Genomic DNA, 22,478 nt, shown 5'->3' with positions numbered 1-22,478 from the left:
ATATATATAGATATATAGATATATATAGATATGTATAGACATATAAAAATATATATACATTTATAGGTATATTTAAAGATCACTCTTGCAGCAGTGGGGGTAAAAGGACAAGGAGTGGGTAATGTGAGACAGAGAGACCTGAACTTGGACTGTGGCCATAGAGGAGGGTGGGGGTGGTTCATAGGATGGAGATTAAACATGTGACCCTACTGGAATGGGAGATGAGTTAGGTAATTCCTTGCATGGGATTGTCACTAAACAAGATTGCAAATTTGGGAGGAAACAATGGTTTGAGTAGGTTGATACAGCAGTTGCTCGTTTTGGGACCTAGTATATTTGGCATACTGGGAGAGTTTGGCTAGTAAATGTTAGATAGGCAATAATAACGACACCTAAAATTTTATAATTACATGTGCCAGGTAATATTCTCAGTTTTTTACATCTAGCACTTTATGTACCTCTCACAGTAGGCCTCTGAGGTAGGTCTTAACTATTCTTCCCATTGTAAAAATGACCATAGACACTAGAGTAAAATTCAGAACAGTAGAGACCCAGGCTTTGTTTTTTTATTTTTTTTAATTTTTTAAAGTTTCATTTATTTTTGAGAGAGAACGAACAGGGGAAAGTCAGAGGGGGAGACAGAATCTGAAGACAGGCAACAGGCTCTGAGCTAGTCAGCACAGAGGCTGACACAGGACTCAAACCTACTAACTGAACCGTGAGATCTTGACCTGAGCCAAAGTCAGATGCTTAACAGACTGAGCCCCCCAGGTGACCCCCAGGCTTTGTTTTAATGTAGATTACAGCCTAGTGAATCATATTTGAGAGTAGTAAAAACTAATTATGCAAGTGAAGAATGAGAAGACAAAAGAGCCAAGGATAAAGACCTGAGGATCACCAATATTTAAAGGATAAAGGGAAGAAAAAGCCCCAGGGAAGAGATGCAGAAGAAGGCACAGTTAAAAGTAGGAAGAAAGAAAATCAGGCTTAGAGCAAGGCCTTGGAAAACACTGGAGGAAGGAATTTTGACAAGAGAAGTCAACTGATCAAGAGGTCTGATTAGATAAGGTGTATAGTGTACAGTGGCACTGATAACAGATCTTTGATGGCCATGGCAAGATTAGCTTTCCAGGAATGAAAGGGGTGGAAGCAAATTGCAGTGCACTGAGGTGAGGACCAGAAGTGAGAGACTGGAGTGAGATGGGTGACAAGCCCTGCGGCAGCCTAAGCAAGAGAAAGCAATTGTGTGAATCAGAGTGACAGTCAAGGGAAGGGAAAGATTAAGGCGAAAGAAAGACATTTTTATGGAGGAATTAGCATGTGGTGACTGGGTCTGAGTAGATAAGGGAAGAAGAGTCTGCGCTGACTCTACCCTCCAGCCCAGGTTACTGGGAGAGTGCCGGTGCCATTATCAGAGTTAGTAGGTTAAACATACTGAATTTGACATGACAAGTGAGACATCCAGAAGGCAGTTTATTAGGAGTTGGAAGTTTAAAATGTAATTGTTGAAACATTTACCAGGATTGGCTTCAGTTGTGCAACAAGCATTTTCATGTAGTATCGCTTGTGTAATATTCTGTATACTGACATATACTCACTAGCCAAATTTCTCATTATTGCAGCTTGAGGATAAATTTTATTATACTGGTAGTATCAAAACTGTATATTGCTGCTAAGGAAGTAATACTTTTAATTAATTGCTCCTTTTAAATGGGTGTTTGATAACCCCAGGCAATCTATGATGGTATAAATCTTCAGTTTCCCATACATATGCAAAATACCAAAAATGTGGTAAGTTAAAATTTCAAACAAAATAGCAGTTCAAACTTATAACATTTTAATACCCTTCATCATGAAGCTGGTCTGTTATGTATCTATGTTTTAATATAAAAATGTGGAAGGGTGCCTGGGTGGCTCAGTTGGTTGAACATCCAACTTTGGCTCAGGTCATGAGCTCATGGTTTGTGAGCCTTAAGTCAAGCTCTGTGCTGACTGCTCAAAGCCTGGAACCTGCTTTGGTATTCTGTGTCTCCTTCTCTCTCTGCCCCTCCCCAACTCATGCTATGTCTCTCTTTCTCAAAAACAAATAAACATTAAAAAAGTATTAGAAAAATTAATAAATGAACTTTAAAAATCTTTAAAAAAAAAGGGATATGTTTTAAAAAGTGTTTATTCTTGGGGCGCCTGGGTGGCTCAGTCGGTTGGGCCTCCGACTTCGGCTCAGGTCAGATCTCACACTCGTGGGTTCAAGTCCCATGTCAGGCTCTGTGCTGACAACCAGCTCAGAGCCTGGAGCCTGCTTCCAGTTCTGTGCCTCCTTCTCTCTCTGCCCCTCCCCCTCTCGTGCTCTGTCTCTCTCTGTATCAAAAATAAATAAAACATTAAAAAGAATTAAAAAAATAAATAAATAAAAAGTGTTTATTCTTGAGAAAGAGAGCCCACAAGTAGTGGAGGTACAGAAAGAGGGGGACAGAGGATCTGAAGCAGGCTCTGTGCTGACAGCAGTGAGGTCAACGTGGGGATTGAACTCACAAACCAGGAGATCATGACCTGAGCTGAAATCAGACGTAACACACTGAGCCACCCAGGTGCCTCAAAAGGGACACAATCTTAGTATAATTTTCAATGATCACCTTGGCAATGCAAAATATTATTTTGGATTTTTTTTCCAGTTGAATTCAAAGAGAAAGTTTAATTTGTCTCTAACCATCATAAATTAATTACAAAAATTAATAAAAAATAATTATATAAAAGTAATTATAAAAATACTATGCAACATGAAACATGCCACAGTATCGTCTAATAACTACAAATCAAAATATAATTTGTTGACAGCACCACCAAAAGGGAATGGTAACAAGCAAAGGTGATAGACAATGTAATGTTTGCATGTAACTATGTCTTTTAAGAAAGTAAAAAAAATCACGAGACTTTGCCATCCTTTAAGTTTTTTTATTTTTTTGAGAGAGAGAGAGAAAGAGAGGGGAAGGGAGAGAGGGACTCCCCAGCAGGATTTGCACTGTCAGTGAGGAGCTCTATGAGGGGCTTGAACTCAAGAAAGGTGAGACCATGACCTGAGCCAAAGTTTGACACTTAACACACTGAGCCACCCAGGCACCCCTGCCATCCTTTAATAATTCCATACATATTATTATTATTATTATTATTATTATTATTATTATTATTATTTTAAGTAGGCTCCACACCCAACTTGGGGCTTGAACTCAAGATCCTGAGATTAAGAGGGGCTCCTGGGTGGCTCAGTCGGTTGAGCATCCAACTTTGGCTCAGGTCATGATCTCATGGTTTGTGGGTTCGAGCCCCATGTCAGGTTCTGTGCTGACAGCTAGCTCAGAGCCTGGAGCCTGCTTCAGATTCTATACCTCCCCCTCTCTCTCTGACCCTCCCCTGCTTGCACTGTCTCTCTCTGTCTCTCATAAATAAAAAACGTAAAAAAATTTATAAAAAAAAAGATCCTGAGATTAAGAGTCACCTCATTATAAATGGACACGCTCTTTAAAAAAATGTTTTTTTTAACATTTACTTATTTTTGAAGGAGAGAGAGAGGCAGAGTTTGAGCAGGGGAGATGCAGAGAGATGGAATCCAAAGCATGCTCCAGGGGCGCCTGGGTGGCTCAGTCGGTTAAGCCTCCGGCTTCGGCTCAGGTCAGATCTCACGTTCATGGGTTCAAGCCCCGCGTCAGGCTCTGTGCTGACAGCTAGCTCAGAGCCTGGAGCCTGCTTCCGGTTCTGTGTCTCCTTCTCTCTCTGCCCCTCCCCCTCTCATGCTCTGTCTCTCTCTGTATTAAAAATAAATAAAACATTAAAAAAACAAACAAACAAACAAAGCATGCTCCAGGCTCTGAGCTGTCATGACAAAGCCCCACAAGAGCCTTGAACTCACAAGACATGAGATCATGACCTGAACTGAAGTCAGATTTCGACTGACTGAGCTATACAAGCACCCCTATAAATGGATGTTCTTAATGATGGTTTTGGATTACTGACTGACTATATTTATTAATGTTACCGCAAAACTATAATAATCTATTTGTCAAACTGACAAAGAAGCATATTCTTGACATAGGTAAAGGGTATCAAATTTAAAAAATATACAGAATAACAAGTATTGGAATTTCAATTTATTATTAATAATACTACTACTGTTTATATTCCTGAATTCAGCCTATTGAAACAGGATGCCAAATAGATAAAGAATATCCAGTTAAATGACATCCAAAAGTTGTAGTTAAGGGGTACCTGGTGACTTAGTTGGTTGAGCATCTGACTTCGGCCCAGGTTATGATCTCCCAGTTTGCGAGTTCAAGCCCCATATTGAGCTCACTGTCGTCAGCACAGAGCCTGCTTTGGATCCTCCGTCTCCATCTCTCTCTGTCCCGCTCCACTCGCATTCTCTCTTTCTCTCTCAAAGATAAATAAACATTAAAAAAAGTTCTAGTTAATGAAATAAAAATCCTCTTTCCCCCTTATTTGCCATATGAATATGTTCTGGAACTATATAGTGGTGATGGTTGTACAGCAATGTGGATTTACTAAATGCCACTGAATCATTTACTTTTATTTATTTTTGTTTTTTCAAGCTTTATTAAGATATAGCCAACTTATAACATTGTATAAATTTAAGATGTATAATGTGCTGATTTGATACAATTACAAAATAATTACCACAGTGGGGCCAGTTAACATTTTTTTAAAATGTTTTATTTATTTTGATACAAAGAGAGACAGAGCATGAGAGGGGGAGGGGCAGAGAGAGAGAAGGAAACACAGAACCAGAAGCAGGCTCCAGGCTCTGAGCCAGCCATCAGCACAGAGCCCGATGCGGGGCTCGAACCCACGATCGTGAGATCTGACCTGAGCCAAAGTTGGAGGCTTAACCAACTGAGCCACCCAGGAGCCTCTAGTTAACATTTCTAAAACCTCCCATAATTACCATTTCTTTTTTGGGGTGAGAGTATTTGAAGTCCATTCTCTTAGCAACTTTCAAGTATGTAATACAGTATTAACTATAGTCACCATACTACTCATTAGAGCTCCAGGACTTATTCATCTTATAACTGGAAATTTGTGCCTTTTAACCAACCTTTCCCTCTCCCTACCCCCAGCCCCTGGTAATCATCAGTCTACTCTTTGTTTCTATAAATTTGGATTTTTAAAAATACCATTTATAAGCACAATATCAGATCTCTTATTTCATTTAGCACAATGCCCTCAGAGTTCACCCAGGATGTGGCAAATGGCAGGATTTCCTTCTTTCTCATGGCTGAATTATATTCTGTTGTATGTATATACCACATCTTCTTTATACATTCATCCATGGAGGGACACTTAAGTTGTTTCCATTTTGTGACTATTATGAATAATGCCACAATGAACATGGGAGTGCAGATATCTCTTCAAGATACTGATATCATCTTCTGTGGATGTATACCAGAAATGGGTTTTGTGGGTCATATGGTAGTTCTATTTTTAATTTTTTGAGGAACTACCATACTATTTTCTGTAGTGGCAGCACCAGTTTTTTTTGCTTGTGACCCATGTCAAGGAGCTTTTCCCCTATTTTCTTCTAGGAGTTTTACATTCATGTACTTTGTTTAAGTCTTTAAATCCATGGAATAGAAGTTTAAAGATCCCAAGTGAGTTACTGAGAAAGCTTCAAAGAAGTTGGGGTGAAGGCGATCAGAGTTTTCCTCAGATGGTAAAAAGAGAGTGGTAGAGAGGATAAACTTTGGGCAGGAGCTTTAAGACCGTGTGATTTAAGCTGCGCGCATTTAGAATGGCCAAAGCTTGATCTGCGACAAATTTTTAAAGAATTCAGAAAAAATGCCGTAGGCTATGTCTTTCCTTTCTGGGCTTGAAGGTCTTTACATCTGTTTTGAGCACTGGTAGCTGTCGCTTGTTGGGACTTTGCGTTTGTTTACCTGGGTGCTGTAGTGCACCACCAGAGGCAGGAAAAAAGAAATAAAAATCTCTCTTCCTTGCTAAGTTAAGAAGAACGCGGCCTTTTAACATCCTTCACTCTCCCGTTTTAGCTTTGGGGACGGTCCTTAGCTGCGAAAAGAACTAGCGAGCCGGGTCAGCTCTGCGGAGCAGCGCTCCCGTTTGGAGGCGGGACCAGGGGAAACCCCGCCTTCCAGGTCCGATCCCAGCTCTCCGCCGGCGGACAGGAAGCGGCGGCTGGCCTAGCAGTCGGGGAACCGGCCCCCGCGCGCATGCGCGCGCCCCTGGGGCGCCTGGGGGAGGGGGAGGGTCGGGAGGAAGGGGTGCGGCTGGGCCTGTTGGTTGGGCACCGCGTATCACGTGGTGAGGAAGGAGGCGGAGGCCCCAGGCTCGGGGGAGGGAGGTAGAGAAGAGGGAAGGAGCGAGGGAAGGAACGCGGGGAAGGGAGGAAGGAAACGAACGAGGGGGAGGGAGGTCCCTGTTTTGGAGGAGCTGGGAGCTTTGCCGGCCCCTGAAGTGGAGCGAGAGGGAGGTGCTTCGCCGTTTCTCTTGTCGGGGGAGGTCCCGGCTTGCCGTGGAGACTCTGGACCAAGCCCCTTCAGCTTCTCCCTCCGGATCGATGTGCTGCTGTTAACCCGTGAGGAGGCGGCGGCCGCGGAAGATGGTGTTCCTGAGAGTGTTAATTCTTCTCCTCTCCTGGGCGGCGGGGCTGGGAGGTGAGGCACGACCCCGAATGCCGGGGACGCCTTGACCACCGCGGACCGCGCGGCGGCAGCGGCGGCCGGGTCGAGCGGAGCCCAGTCGCGCCGCGCGGCGGGCGCGTCAGTCAGCCCGGCCGGCCGGCGGCGCCACTCCGGCGCGCAGCACTCCCCGCTCCCTATTGTCCCCCGCGCCCCGACCGCGTTCCCTTCCGTGGCGGGCCGTGGAGGCTCCGAGCCTCCGCCGAGGCCTTCCCCACCCCCCACTGCCCCGGCGCCAGGAGAGGCGGGGGGTCCCCTCCCAGAGAAATTGTCGGGTGATTCGAGTCGCCGGGCGCGAGCCACGGAGCCCAGGCTGGTGGCTCCGTACCTCCAGCCTGCTCACTGGGTAGCCGGGACGTGCAGTCGCCGCGGGGCCGGCAGTCTTTGCCTCCCTCCTTCCGTCCCCAGCCCAGTCTGCCCGGTGGCTGATTCTGGAGTCCGCTCCACGGCGGGGAACCGCCGCGCAGGCTCGTGGGAAGTTGTGAGGTGTGCGGCGGTGCTGGTGTATTGTTCTTTACCCGGCGCGGCGATCCAGACTGACCCGGTTTGGCAGAGGGGCAGCCCGTGGAGGGGTAACAGTGGTCCCCTGCTTGTCTGAGTGAGATGAGTCGCTTCCGCTCTCGATAGTGCCCTGCCTCTGCCCGAGTGTTTGGAGACAGCTCTTAAGAGGGTGTGTTTCTGTTCAGTGAAAACATTCTGTTGCCCAGGGGAATGGGTTTGGTGGGGGAAAAGGTAACCCGTTTCAGGATGTTCTACGATCTGCAGGTTGGATTGGATGTCTTAGAGGGACAGCCCCAGGGTGATCCAACTTCAGTTTTCTCAAACTCTCAGGTGGAGTAGACGAGCAGTGTAGTTAGTTGATTGTCAAACTGTGGCAACTATCCCACCCTGCAGATTGGAGTTAAATTTACTGTAAGCGGATACTTTCTTGATAACTCGTGTTTTGAAGACGATTTTTATTTCCAGCGTATCCTAGGAGCGCCTGCATTATTTTGTTGTTGGGTAAAGGGCTTTATTTTAGGTAAAGTGTTTGACTTTGCCCCAAAGTATACTTAAAACACCTCAAAGTATGTTTAAAAGCACTGACTTGAAGAAATTCCCGGAATGCGTTGGATGAGTATAGTCTAATTTGCTAACTTAAAATATGCTGTATATTTTATGTAGTGTATTGTTTCTGTTCTTCCTTGTCACTTTAACTTTTGATTGCAGAGCCAAGTGTATTTTTGACTTGAGTTCTCCTTAGCGGGAGATGATATTCGTAGGTACATTTTTGTTGTAGTTTGTGGTGTTCATTTGTTGGATACACATTTTAGATTAAGAGCTTCTAGGAGATGTTTCGTTTAAGGAAGTATCTTGTGCTACAGACTCTTATAAGGGCCTTTTCACTTAACATTTGTATTTATGTTCTGAACGTGGCTTCCAACAAATCATTTTTCTGTCCTTCTGTTTGTGATTATAGTCATGTGTTGGATTCTTGATTTCTAGGAGGTGGTAAAAAGTAAGACAAACAAATGGGGTGCTTTAAACTACTGAGGAGTGGTAGTATATAAAACGACCTTTGTTTTTAAGGAATGAAACAGTAAGAATAGAAACTGGTGTAGCCTGATGGTTGAAAAAGTAAATTAAGAGCATTATCTTTGTGGGTTAAGACCCTTGTTACACAAAAATCTAAATTCAAAACTCTGTGGCTGTTCATAAAGTATCATTTTGCATTACACATTAAGACTACTTACTTTTTGATGTTTTTGATATGTATTTTAAGAAGAACTTTAACAAAAAGACACTAAGAAACTTTGATTTTAAAATTAGTGTCAAGATTGTAGCCTTTGGGTATATGGAGATATTTGTGATTTTATTGTAATATGAACTACTTTTAAATATGAATCTGAGCTATTTATATTTATGGTCAAGTTTGTAAGAAGTTTAAATGATGATGATACATAGAATATAATAACATTCAAATTGAATGTACTTGTTTTAGTGTATGAAAGAAATGAATATGTTTATGTAGATTAGAAGTTGTAGTAGAAATATGGACTTAACTTTAAAGTATACTCACTTTTACGTTCTTAATATATTTGCTTCCCCTATTTTGATTTGTCAATCATTGTTTTGCATTAATTTTTTCTTGCTTTTAATATGAAAAGTAGAAAGTTGGAAGAGAGAATGAAAGTGCTTAGAATCATAAAACTTCAGCTTTCCTAATGCTGTTCATTTCTAGCATATATTCCAGTCTATTGTATTTGCAGGAAGATCCTGTAAAATTTCCAGAGTTAGTGTCTAAAAGACATGTGATCAAATATATACGTGAGAATCTTTTCTTTATTATTTGTAACAGTATTAGAAATTTATTGAAACTATTCTGAGTATATATAGCCCAAAGGATTTTTATGTATGTGTGAATTTTATTTTTTAATACATATTTTTTTGAGAGTTGTTGTCTTTTGTCTCTTTAAAAATTAGTGTGTTTAAGAGGACCAAAGATATTTTAGATCTAGCAGTATTCAGTCCAGTAGTACTTTGGTTTGATAAATTCATATATAAAGTTTAGAGTATGGCATGTTTTCTATATTTAAAAATCCAGTGTAAATGATTTGCTTTGTACCATGCATTCTCTAGAAATCTGTTTTCTGGAAGTTTGGCCAACAATATTAAAAGTATCAAGCCTTAACCAATTTCTCTCACTTCTATAAGGGTCCATGAAATTAATGAGAGAAGGGGTTTTTTTTGTCTCTCTCACTAAGTGTTCTGACTGTTCATCTTTTAAATTTGAGATTGATAATCCAGTTAGCTATATCATCTTAAGGCCCATTCAAGTAATGACCTACATTAACTGTATCTTCCCTCTATGATACAGGAGCTCTCTGAGTAGCAGTGGTTGAGGGAAAATGGACATAGCAGACACCTCTGTTTTCTGATGTTTTGTTTAAGTTCTTCAGGGGTGTTTATTATCTGATCTCTTTTACATTTCCCAAAGAACTTGCAGGGTTAAGGAGGGGGACTAAGGGACATTTCTATGATGTCTGTTGTGTGTCTGATACTGGGTTAAGAGTTTCACTTGTCAACATTTATGAGAGAGAGGTGATATTTTACAGTTGAAGGAATAGGCATGATGAATTAATTTCTTTAGCATCATCCACCTGCTGAGTGGTGAATTAGATATTCAAACCCAAGCCAGCTTAATCTCACAGCCTGAGCTTTTTACCCATTGTCCCCTCTTAGCCTTTTTGAAAGCAGTTTTCACATATTAGCTCAAAGGTGGCCCCTGGACTAAACCACCTTAGAGATGTGTTTCCTTTGATTTACAGTGTCTTTAGGTTTCAACTAGTTCTCAACATGGAAAAAGAGGGAAATTTCTCAATGAAATTAGTGAATTATTGGATTTTTTGGGGAAGAAATGGAAACTCCAGGCTCTTCTGGGCTGCATTCCCATTGTCTATAGCAGAGTGGTAGAACAGTAGCTGTTCTTTTTAGACTGGGCACGTGCTTACCAGTCAGTGCAGTTACTCTCAGTGCAGTTACTGGTAATACACTTGGCCTGCTTCATTCTTTTTTGTTACCGGTGTGGATCCTGGGAGTATGTTATTTGCATCTCTGCCTTGGCTTCAGCTTGCATAGATGAACCCAATCTTTTAAAAATATGTTTTTAAATGCAATTGCATAGGAGTGCATGCACCCCAATGTTCATAGCGGCACTTTCTACAATAGCCCAATCATGGAAAGAGCCTAAATGTCCAACACCTGATGAATGGATCAAGAAGATGTGGTTTATATACACAATGGAGTACTATATGGCAATGAGAAAGAATGAAATCTCATCATTTGTAGCAAAGTGGATGGACCTCGAGGGTGTCATGCTAAGTGAAATAAGTCAGGCAGAGAGGACATATACCATATGTTTGCACTCATATGTCTAACAGGAGAAACCTAGCAGAGGGCCATAGGGAGGGGAAGGGGGAAAGAGAGTTGGGGAGAGAGGAACATAAATCTTAAGAGTATTGAATACTGAAAACGAACGGGGAGCTGAAGGGTGAAGGGGAAGGAGGGGGAGGGAGTAATGGTCATGGAGGGGGGGGCACTCGTGGGGAGAAACACTGGGTGTTATATGGAAACCAATTTGACAATAAACTATTATAAAAAATATGTTTTTGACTATAACCTCTTATCCAACTTTTATTATATTTTTTATAATTTTTTATTTCTTCAGTAATCTTAAAATTTTGTTAAAAGCTGTGTCATACACAATACTTTTTATCTATCATTAGATTATTAGATATTTAAAAAATTCCTGTTTTCATGATAACAATTTGAAGGTCCTTTTTTTGGTAAGGTTTTTTTTTGATGTTTATTTTTGAGAGAGAGAGAGAGAGAGAGAGCGCGAGAGCGCACTTGTGAGCAGGGGAGGGACTGAGAGAGAGGGAGACACAGAATCTGAAGCAGGTTCTAGATTCTAAGCTGTCAGCACAGAGCCCGATGTGGGGCTTGAATTCATGAACCATAAAATCATGACCTGAACTAAAATCAGAGGCTTAACTGACTGAGCCACCCCGGTGCCCCAACAATTTGAAGGTCCTAAAGAATGATGGTTATAATTTTTCTGGATCACTTTATCTCATTGAGAAGCTAAGAAACAATTTCTTTTTCTTCTTGGATGAGACTCAGAAAAAAAATGGTTGAGGGCCATGTTAAGTAAAAACTTAGGCTTCTTTTCTTTTAAGGACAGGTTATAAACATAAACTCTGCCTTTGAATTAATAAAATGAAATGGATTAACACATTCAGCAATAAGCTACATGTTCCAACATTGTTGGGAGATGACAGTGACAGGTTCAGATATGGGAAGATTCCCAAATAACAAGTCTCTGGGACTAGACCTGTAATATTTTGGCAATTTTTGATGGAAGTTGTTCTGAGGTGTATTACACATTTACTGTGTCCTTAAAATGGGCTGACTTTAATCTTTCCTTAAAGGATTGAGGATTGGTATAAAGAACAATTGTTATTTTTCTGGGCTCTACTGTCATTTCTGTTTTTTGGGTTTTTTTAAAATTTTCCCGGGAACAATTGAAATGGGTATTCTAAGTTTATTCTAAGTGATTGTGCTTTTTCTTTTTGTACCTAATTTCAATGGTATTCCAACCTTTTGGTTAGATTTCCTGACTTTCTTGCAAACTTTGAGGATATCACCTTCTACCTAGTTTTTCCTAATACATTTTCTGTGGGGAAACTAAATAATCATACTTGATACATTTGCATGCAAGGTAGAATGAATACGCTGCATTTTCTATGGAATACATGTACATGAGCTTTATATATATGTACATACACATTTTAATGTATGTGTTTGGTTTGGGGAGTTTAGTGTTGAGGTTGTCTTGTTCTGAACAGTTAGGATGATGTTATACTAATGTATTTTGCTAGTTAAAGAGAGGCAGGGTAGAATGAAGAGAAAAAAGCTAATGAATAAAGGAAGACACAACAATAAAGTGCACACTCATATGGCTGTAGGTAGATCATATCTTACATTGAATCATGAGTACTCTGATTCAAAACTAATATACCAGATTATTGATATAAAACTTATCTTAATATAGGCAATTGCAATAGTCTCTGCAGGAATGTACATTGTAAGTTAAGAAAAAAATGTTCTCTGTATTTAAAGGAGCAGGTACATAAAAGGTAGATGACAGAGGCTCCCCATACTGTCATATTGTGTTTTATTGTTAGTTTGCAGTAAGTAACTGTTGTGTGTTACATATGGTTTTGGTGACTTTGTGATTTGCATAAAGTTAAATTTGTCTGCCTTTGAATTGTATTGCATTTTAATAGTTAGAAAACTTTTGCCAAAGTTGGAGGTATATTTTTGGAATGGTCTAGCGTTAAATATACAGGCGGAGTAACAAAAATGAAATTTGTGTGTGTGGAGAAGTTGAGGGGCAGGACAACCATAGGTTTTGGTTAAAGTTGCTAACACAAGTTTCAGTGAGAGGCCTGTGTGGCCACTAATTGGGGGAGACAAATTGTAGATATGAAAGCTGTGGACAGGAGAACACAGTGGTTTCAAATCTGAGCCCCAAGTCACAGGGCAGACATTTCAAATTCTAGGAATTTATCTGCATTTGGTCTCTTTGCACATGGGCAACTCTATGTGACATGCTAGGGTAAAGAGCCCCAGATTTTTTTTTAAGGAGGAATTGATTTATTTAATGATTGTTAGTGATTCTTTCAAGCAACTCTAAAACGCCTGCTTTTTTTGAATAAAAATCCAGTAGTGGTAATTCTCACTAGTTTAGCTGTCAATTTTTATACTAGGTAAAGAAAGCAATGATACAATAAGAATAAATGGAAAAACTCTAATAATTCTACCAGTTTGATTCCCTATGAGGACAGTAACATTGCTATCCTGCTGTGTGAAGGCTTTGCCTTGGTACCAGTGGGGACAGTCCTGTCTCACTAGGTTGCAGGAAACAGCAGTACTGAGAATAGTTCTTAGAGAATGTAGACTCCCTTTGATACTGGCTGAATTCATTCTGAAGCTATTACAATAACAAGTAAACAGTATGAAAACGTGTATAGTGAGAACACTGCTGTTTAGTCACCAGTTGATTGTAGTCTGTGGTTAGTAGGAGTCATGAAGCTACAGTTTTGAGTGAGAAGTAAAAAGCACTGAGTTTTGTCAGCGTAGACAGAAATGCCAAGATATAAAAATACAGTTCCAGTTATGTATTGTAGTTGCTGTTGAAATAAGGATTTATTAAGCTGAAAGAACATCAGGCAGTTAGGGAAAGCTCTTTGAGAAAAGGGAATAAAAATAATCGTCTAGTAAGGTGCTTGTAGGCTTACTTGTCTGGAATGGAGAGTCCATGGCAGGAAATAAGAAGTGTTAACTGGGCCATGATAACCAGGACTCCAATTATTCATATTCTAGGCCATGATAACTGTGAGGTAGAGTATTGTGGAATGTTGGTTGGAGTACATGTTGAGGAGTTGGGATATGATACAGTAGGGGACACATTAGCTGCTTGATGAAGTATGTGCTTGAGTCCTTGATTAGAGGGGTGACTAGAAATAAATAAGAATAGAACAGGAAATCTCACAGAAGAAAAACTGGTAGAGCTTGGTATAAGTTTAATGTGAAGCTAACAGAATTTATTGAGAGTTCACTGTGTTGAATGCAGGTCTCAGAGGCTGTTGCATTGGAGAGAGTATGGTTTTATAAAACTTAGAGGACCCCAGTCTTTGAAGTTGAAAATAGGACATAAGGGGCGCCTGGGTGGCTCAGTCGGTTAAGTCTCTGGCTTCGGCTCAGGTCAGATCTCACGTTCGTGGGTTCGAGCCCCGCGTCAGGCTCTGTGCTGACAGCTAGCTCAGAGCCTGGAGCCTGCTTCGGTTCTGTGTGTCCTTCTCTCTCTGCCCCTCCCCCTCTCATGCTTTGTCTCTCTCTGTATCAAAAATAAATTAAAAAACATTAAAAAAAAAAAGAAAATAAGACATAAGATTTTGAATCTAGATAGGTTCTAGTTTGGGATGTGTGTCACAGTCTGGGATTTTATCTTACTTGCAAACTAATACTTCTGTTGCAGATTGGTTCAGAGTTTGCACAGTCTTTAAGAAATATGTGGCTCATCATTTGGGAAACACTGCTCCAGGTTGTTGCAAGGTAGAAGTTTGGTGAATTTATACTGGAGGGGAGGGTTAAACTTAAAGATACATTAGCAAGTATATTTTTACTTTGCAAGTGTATTTACTCTCAAGTTGGAATTAGGCTCTTTGAAGAATATGCCTGATACTCTTCATATTATATGAATTGTGAACTTCCTATTTCAGAGATAAAGTTGGGAAAAGAATGTGATTTTTGCATTTGAGTGAAATGTACATATATGATTTTTCAAGCAGAATTTTCTTTCCCTTTGCCTTTGCTTGCATTGATGATGGCAAGGCATACACATATTTGAACTTTGATTTAATTTTCATAAGAATATAGATAGAATCCTATACTTATGAATTGAGTAGGATATTAATTTGCTGCCTCTTTTCTTAAAAATTAATTGGGAGGTGCGTGGGTGGCATATCTGACTTTGGCTCAGGTCATGATCTTCATGGTTCATCAGCTCAAGCCACACAATCGGGCTCTGTGGTGACAGCTGAGCATGGAGCCTGCTTTGGATTCTGTGTCTCCCTCTCTCTCTGTACCCCCCTCCCTCTACTCACTTATGCTCTCTCTCTCAAAAATAAACATTACAAAAATTTAAAAAATAGTTTTAAAAGAATTGATAGAAGTTTGTAAAAATGCTGGAGACTGTATGTAATATATTACACAAATATTATGAAAATTATGTTGTTTCCAGGCCTACTTTCATTTGGAATCTATTAATAGTTTCAAAAATATAGATGGATAAAATGTATTTCTAGAAGTTGAAATGCTAGAAAGTTGATACCAAGCATTAGAAAATAGAATTTAAGAAAATCCCTAATTCCTTCACCAGCACAGTTTTATCACTTTTTAATGTTAATCATTCAGTCTTTTAAAATGCTTATTATTGGGGCACCTGGGTGGCTCAGTCAGCTAAGCATCCGACTTTGACTCAGGTCATGGTCTCATGGTTTGTGGGTTCGAGTTCCGCATTGGGCTCTGTGTTGATAGCTCAGAGCCTGGAGCCTGCATCAGATTCTGTGTTTCCCTCTCTCTCTAGCCCTCCCCCACTTATGCTCTGTTTCTCTCTGTCTCAATAATAAATAAAACATAAAAACAATTTAAAAAATAAAATACTTATTATTGTGAATTTGCATTGTAATATTTATGCAGTTTTGTAGCTTTTGAAAAATTACATGTATTAAAGTGTATATGCAAAGCAGACACTAAACTATTTATTAGTAGTCTGGAGATAGTTTTGATTGTCACAACTGGAGGGATGCTACTGGCATCTCGTGGGTAGAGGCCAGAGAGGCTGCTAAACATTTTACAATGCACAGGACAGCCCCTCACAACAAAGAATTATCTGGCCAAAATATTAGTAGTGTTGAAGGTGAGAAACCTTGCTCTAGAGTAAATTTGAGGGTTTTTTTTACCTTTTTAAAAATTTCTGATAACTTGTGGTCTTAATTACCCCAGTTTCATAAGCTTCCATATTTCTATTCTGTTCAAACCTTTTTCTCTTTGCATTTTTCATTTTCCAGCTTGTGGTTAGGAAGTAAATCTGACTTTGTCAATTTATAATAGTGGTTGAATGACTGGTAGATAACTCATGAGGATTTATTTAAAAATCAAACCAAACAAGTTGCTTATTAACCCAGAAGAGCCATAGAAAGAGCCACAGATAAGTAGGATTTTAGTTTCTGTGGGATAGTTTTGAGCGACTCAGCCAGCAAGCTCTGCAACCGTATCTTCAGAATTAGTTCTACTCTGTTGAAACTTTTCACAAAATATTTTCTTTGAAATTTTAACTCCTCAGTTCTCAGAAACCTTCGTATCTTTTTTTTTTTTTTTTTTAATAACTCCATTTCCCTTTCCTCTTATTATCATCATTAACACCTTTGGCAGAATTGTTTTATCTGCACGTCCGAATATCCTGGAAAGAGGCAGAGGCAGATGCCTTGGGGTGTAATATGGGAGAAATATGAAGTAATGAGAATGGGTTTAGGATGAAATGAGGGTGTGGGATAGATCTATACCAACAATAGAGTTGTGGCTGAACCCAGTGTGTGTGTGTGTGTGTGTGTGTGTGTGTGTGTGTGTGTGTTTTGGTAGATTGAAAGTCACAGTTCCTTATATGGATTACTCTTCTGTGCTTGGGTCTGCACTTATTCAAAATGGTATAATGGCATTTCAGTCAGCATAGAAATCTAAATTATATACATACTTCCACTTTTGGATTTGTAAGTTGTATTTCATAAGTTAGTGGCAGAAATTCAATACATCAAGTACTTTTTAACTATTAATGTTTTGTGCCTTTTGTAATTGATTTACCTTTAAGTAACCTTATAAGTTTATAGCTTATAAGTTATAAGTTAACTTCTGAGCCAGCTAGCTTTATTATTTATAATTTTAAAAACCAGTTCATCTCAAAAAGTGGGTGTGTTGCAATATGCTTATAATTATAGAACACACCCTACTATCTTGAACTTTTACTTGTAACTGTTAGGTGTAGATAGATGTTTGCTTGTAGGAAATGGTCTGTTTCATTTCTAGTGAAGAAAGTGTTACTGTGGCTTAAGTTTGAAGTCACATTGTTGAAGTAACTTTTCTGAGTACAGTAAAGATACTTAAGTATATTGCTGAAATATAGGACAGGATAGTTCCTGGAAATTTACCTTTGTCATACAAAATAACAGTTTTGTTAATGGTATTTAGTGCTTCAAGATAAAATACAGGCAGCATTGGTCAGCATAGTGTGATATCTAACACACGGTTGATGACTCAAGTTTCTCAGGAAGGAATATACTTTTATGTTGGGGAAAAATGTTCTTGGTACCTAATTTTAGAATTATACAAGTGAAAAATCTGTTGAAAACAACTTGATTACAAGTAATTTTTCTGAGGAATGGAAATGTGCCAGCCTTAGCTTCTTCCACATCTTCTCATTTATTGTAATTGAGTTTTCCTGTAAATAGGGAGATCTGTAATGTCAAAACATGTTTGCAGATTTTTCTTCCCCTATTCTTAAAATTGTAGAATAACTTTCTTTGAAATAGATAGAAAAAAAATTGGTTGTGTAATGATTGCTGTTCCACACAAAGATGATGACCCACCATATATATTCTAATTATTTTTTCATTTTGATGTTAATGAAATTTTCATTCTATGTGTTCTGCCCTATTACATTTAATTTAGATTTGAACAGAAGATTATAGGTTTTGGATTCAGAAGTTGGGAAGGAAGCTTTTGTTTGTAGCATTATTCTGGAAAGTAAGTGGAATATGGAAAAGACTCATGGGATATAGAAAAGATTTAATAATATTCAATATTCATTTAGGGAAAACTTATTATATGCCAGGCGCTGTTCTTAGGGCCCAGCCTTTACAACATCTCTGTAGGATAGATTCTGTTATTTCCATTTTACAAATAAGGGAGCAGGATCAGGGAGGGTAACTTCTTCAATGTCAGGATTTGAATATGGTCTGTCAGGCTCCAGAATTCATGTTCTTAAATACTATTCTGCCTCTAAGAAACATGTCTCATGCCTTCATCATAGGGGCACCTGGGTGGCTCAGTCAGTTAAGTGTCAGATTCCTGATTTTGGCTCAGGTCATGATCTCATGGATCGTGGAATTGAGCCTCACATAAGCGCAGAGCCTGCTTGGGCTTTTCTCTGCCCCTTCCCTGTGCTCTACCGTGCATGAGCTCTTTCTCTCTATTAAAAAGAAAAAAAAAAAAGTAAGCATTAAAAAAAATAAAAGGCATTGTATAGTGAGGTTGTTCGATTCTGCCTTTGTATAAAGATTGACTCATTTTGCCATCAATTTAGGTTCTTTGTACTTAAAATATTTTTTTCTTTTTACGTCAGACGGGTAACGTGCCGGCGTTGTACCAAGGTTTAAGGGTGGCACATGTCACACAGCGGCATGAGCACCCAATCATCATGCTTACGAACTACAAAAGGATCTGTACTTAAAATATTTGAGTCATTTGGCTTTTGGTCAATCAAGTTCTTTACAAGGTTTGTTTTCTTGTTTTTTTTTTTCACATTAGAAAATGTTTACCATTAAGGATAGGAAAAGGAAAGCATCTTATAGGACATTTTATGCATAATACCATATCAATTTTGTCACGAATTAGTGTATATTCATTTTTTAAAAGCTTGAGGAAACATAAGTCTCTGGGTGGTGGGTTGTATGTTTCTACAGTAACCAGAAAAAAATATTTTTAGGGGGGCCTGGGTGGCTCAGTCGGTTGAGCGACCAGCTCAGGTCATGATCTCACAGTCCATGGTTTGAGCCCCATGTTGGGCTCTGTGCTGACAGCTCAGAACCTGGAGCCTGCTTCGGATTTTGTGTCTCCCTCTCTCTCTCTCTCTCTCTCTTTGCCCCTCTTCCGCTTGCTTTCTGTCTCTGTCTCTCAAAATAAAGACATACAAAAATTTTTTTTAATAAAAATAACATTTTTTTAGAGGTACCTGGTTGGCTCAGTCAGAACAACATGTGACTCGATCTCGGGTCATGAGTTTAAGCCCCATGTTGGGTGTAGTAATTACTTAAATAAATAAACTTTAAAAAAATAATAACATTTTTTAGAATAGAAAGATGTACTAGTTGGAAAAAAAAGCAACTTTTTATAGAGAAAATTCTAACTAATTCAACCTACCTAGTTTAATTAGCAGAACATATAAAAAATACTCTAACAAAAATGGTAGTTTTCATTACACTTTAGTAGTTTCATTACATTTTAAAATAAATTTAAGTAAAAAGACTAATTAGAAGTGTCCAAGGCTTTTTTCCAGACATACTTAGAAACTTATATAATTAACAAAAACTAAAGTTATTCAGTTCAATGATCATTCCTCTGTTCACTTGACACATATATAATGGCCACTCACTAATATGCTAGGCATTGTTTCAGGTGCCGGGAATACAGCAGTGGACAAAACAGTTACTGACCTCATGAAGCTTTATTCTAGATTAGGAAGACAGACAATAAAATAAACAAGTAAATAACTTCAGATAGCTATGAGTGTTATCGCACAGTAAGCAAACAGAACGCCAAGGAAAGGGGTCGTCTTGAAGTAACTGGAAGACCTCACTAACAAATGAGCGAAGACTCTCTTTTGAGAGGGCCAAGTGCGACAATTAAGTGTATACTAGTCCTTCCCTTCCCTGTATCTGCAAGGGAGATGTTCCAAGACCCCCCAGGGGAGGTCTTGGACATATGAGTTTTCCTATACATACACACCTATGATAAAGTTTAACTTATAAATTAGGCTCTAAAAGAGATTAACAACAATAACTAATAATAAAATCCAACAATTAGAATGCTGTAATAAAAGTTATGTGAATATGGTTTCTCTCAAAATATCTTAATGTACAGTACTACTCACCCTTCTTCTTGCGATGATACGAATTAATAAAATGCCTTAGTGACGAGATGAAGTGAAGTGAATGACAAAGGCACTGTAACATAAGAGTTAGGCTAATACTGACCTTCTGACAGACAGTTGGAAGGATCATCTCCTTCTGAACTGGGGTTGATCTTGGGTAACTGAAACCATGGAAACTGAAACCAGGGATAAGGGGAGACGACTATTCTTAATGACTATTGAACTGCACAAAATGGTCATGGCATTAAGTTTTGTTTTTGTATTTCGCTATTTTAAAGATAGGTTTAATTTTTAAAATAAAAAACAAAGATGGCAGATAAAACCACACTCTAGAAGGGAATTGTTCCCTGTAAAAGGACCAGCAAAGGCAAAGTCCCTGAGCCAGAAGCAAGCCTGGCATTTTTAAAGAACTCTGTGTAGCTGAAGTGGAATTGAACAAAGGGGAGAACTGCAGAGGTCCTGTGGGGGAGACAGGCATACAATGTGCATCACGTAGGGTCTTATAAGCCACTTGGAAGGACTCTGGCTTTTACTTTAAATAGTAGGCCACTGAATGGGCTTTTATTTTATTTATTTTGCTATTGCTTTTTTTGAGGTGCAATTCACGTAACATAAAACTCACCATTTTAAACATTTTAAAGTATACAATTTGCCAGCAGATGGTTTCTGACAAAAGAGGTACCTTTTAAACAGGATCATACTGACTACTATGTTGAAAAAAGACTGGGAGCACAAGAGAACCGGGAGAACAGGTAGCAGGGTTTATAGTAATTAAAGTGAGTTGATGTTGTCTTGTATCAATCCAGATAGCAGCGGTGCAACTAGTGAGAAGCTTTCAAAGTCCACACATACTTTGAAGGAGGAACTGATAAGATTTGCTGACGAACTGCATACAGAGCACTACATAAAATAACTCCATCCTGCAGTATTCTATGTCTCCTCCTTTCTCTAGTGATACTTTATTTTACACATACAGAAAAGCATACTAACAACATTTTATTTTCTCGTCCTCAGTTATAGTTGCCAGAAATCTGGCCTTCAGAAACCATGTAATAAGTTCACATGATACCTAGTACTTGTAAGCTTCATGAGAAATTTAAACATCTCACACTTTAAAAAAGAAAGTAATCTTCTTGGTTATTTAAGACAATGTCCTTAATCTTATTAGATGCATAAAAAGTATTTACTGTTACAATTTACTTTCAAATGGTTCAGAGGAAAAAAAATATATATAATTTATACATCTATTTACATATATGAGCAATAAAGCAGGTATGGAAAAAGATAACCATTAATAAATTTAGGTCAGGGGCACCTGGGTGGCTCAGTGGATTAAGCATCTGACTGACTCTAGATTTTGGCTCAGGTCATGATCTCATAGTTTGTGAGTTTGAGCCCCTCCTTGGGTTCCAAGCTTGGGTTCCAAGCTGATGGCATGGGATTCTCTCACCCTCCCTCTACCCGCCCTCCCACTCACTCTCTCTCTCTAAGTAAATAAATTTAAAAAAAATAAAATAAATTTATTTTTTAAAAAATTTTTATGTTTTTATTTATTTTTGAGAGACAGAGAGAGACAGCAAGAGCAGGGGAGGGTCAGAGAGAGAGGGAGACACAGAATCTGAAGCAGGCTCCAGGCTCTGAGCTAGCTGTCAGCACAGAGCCCGATGTGGGGCTCGAACCCACGAACCGTGAGATCATGACCTGAGCCGAAGCCAGACGCTTAACCAACTGAGCCACCCAGGTGCCCCAAAGTAAAATAAATTTAGATGAAAGGTATACAAATGTTAATTGGACTACATATACTTCCAAACTCTCAGAAAGCATGGAAGCTTTTAAGTTTCAAAGTTAGGAAAATATATAGTATATATCAAGTAAATGCCTGTGTTTTAAATTTGTGAAGGATAACAACTGGATCTAGTAAATGGAGAAAACATAACTAATTTTCAAAATTTTTAAATTAAAAAAAAACTGGGGAAAAAGTAAAGCAATACCAGAAAATTACCTACCTGCAAGAGTGGTAGAAAAATGGCCAGCAAGTTAGAAGAAGTAAGAAAAAAAAAATTGGTCTCCTTGCCACTGGAGAGCTTGGAAAGTTTCTTCCTTTTTAAAATTTGAGAATAGTACTTTTATGTCCTGTAACTTTTTTCAAAGTCACCAACATGCTGGTATTTACTAAAGGTAATCTGCTTTTAAAATATTTTCTTTTTTAAATTTTTAAAAAATATTTTATTTATTTTTTGAGAGAGAGAGACAGCCTGAGCATGAACAGGGGAGGGTCAGAGAGAGAGGGAGACACAGAATCCGAAGACAGGCTCCAGGCTCTGAGCTAGCTGTCAGCACAGAGCCTGATGCAGGGCTTGAACTCATGAACTGCAAGAGCATGACCTTACACGACTGAGCCACCCAGGCACCCCTGCAAGATCATGACCTGAGCTGAAGCTGAACGCTTAACCGACTGAGCCACCCAGGCGCCCTTAAAAAATGTTAAAGTATTGAGCAGTTATTATTCACTGCAGAAATTAGATTCCTAGGGAAATGTGGAGTGTCTTCATGGTTATCTGGTTAGACTCAATAAAACTTGTAAACTTTATTGTTAACTTGTTAACGATGTTAAGATGAAACTTAAAAAAAACTTTACTTTTTTATTTTTGAGAGAGAGAGAAAGAGTGAGTTGAGGAGGGGCTGAGAGAGAGAGAGAGAGAGAGAGAGAGAGAGAGAGCAAGAATCTCAAGCAGAGGGTGCGCTGT

The 22,478-nt window shown here is 39.1% G+C and overlaps 1 protein-coding gene and 1 non-coding gene across 2 annotated transcripts in view; one reads left to right on the top strand and one right to left on the bottom strand.

The window, feature by feature from the left end:
• Window positions 1-6,381: 6,381 nt before the first annotated feature.
• ADAM10 (ADAM metallopeptidase domain 10) overlaps window positions 6,382-22,478 on the top strand; it is a 133,684-nt gene continuing 117,587 nt past the window's right edge. The window contains exon 1 of the mRNA XM_029951142.1: window positions 6,382-6,677. Coding sequence (XP_029807002.1) covers window positions 6,623-6,677 — 55 coding nt within the window. The 5' untranslated portion in view covers window positions 6,382-6,622. The remainder of the gene's footprint in view (window positions 6,678-22,478) is intronic.
• On the bottom strand, window positions 18,199-18,302 carry LOC115303262. The gene has a single exon (XR_003913954.1). It is a non-coding gene; the product is annotated as a small nucleolar RNA U13 (small nucleolar RNA).

The sequence above is a fragment of the Suricata suricatta genome, chromosome 9 (genome assembly GCF_006229205.1).
Source record: "Suricata suricatta isolate VVHF042 chromosome 9, meerkat_22Aug2017_6uvM2_HiC, whole genome shotgun sequence".
Lineage (NCBI taxonomy): Eukaryota > Metazoa > Chordata > Mammalia > Carnivora > Herpestidae > Suricata > Suricata suricatta.
This window is presented reverse-complemented; position numbering and strand designations above follow the sequence as displayed.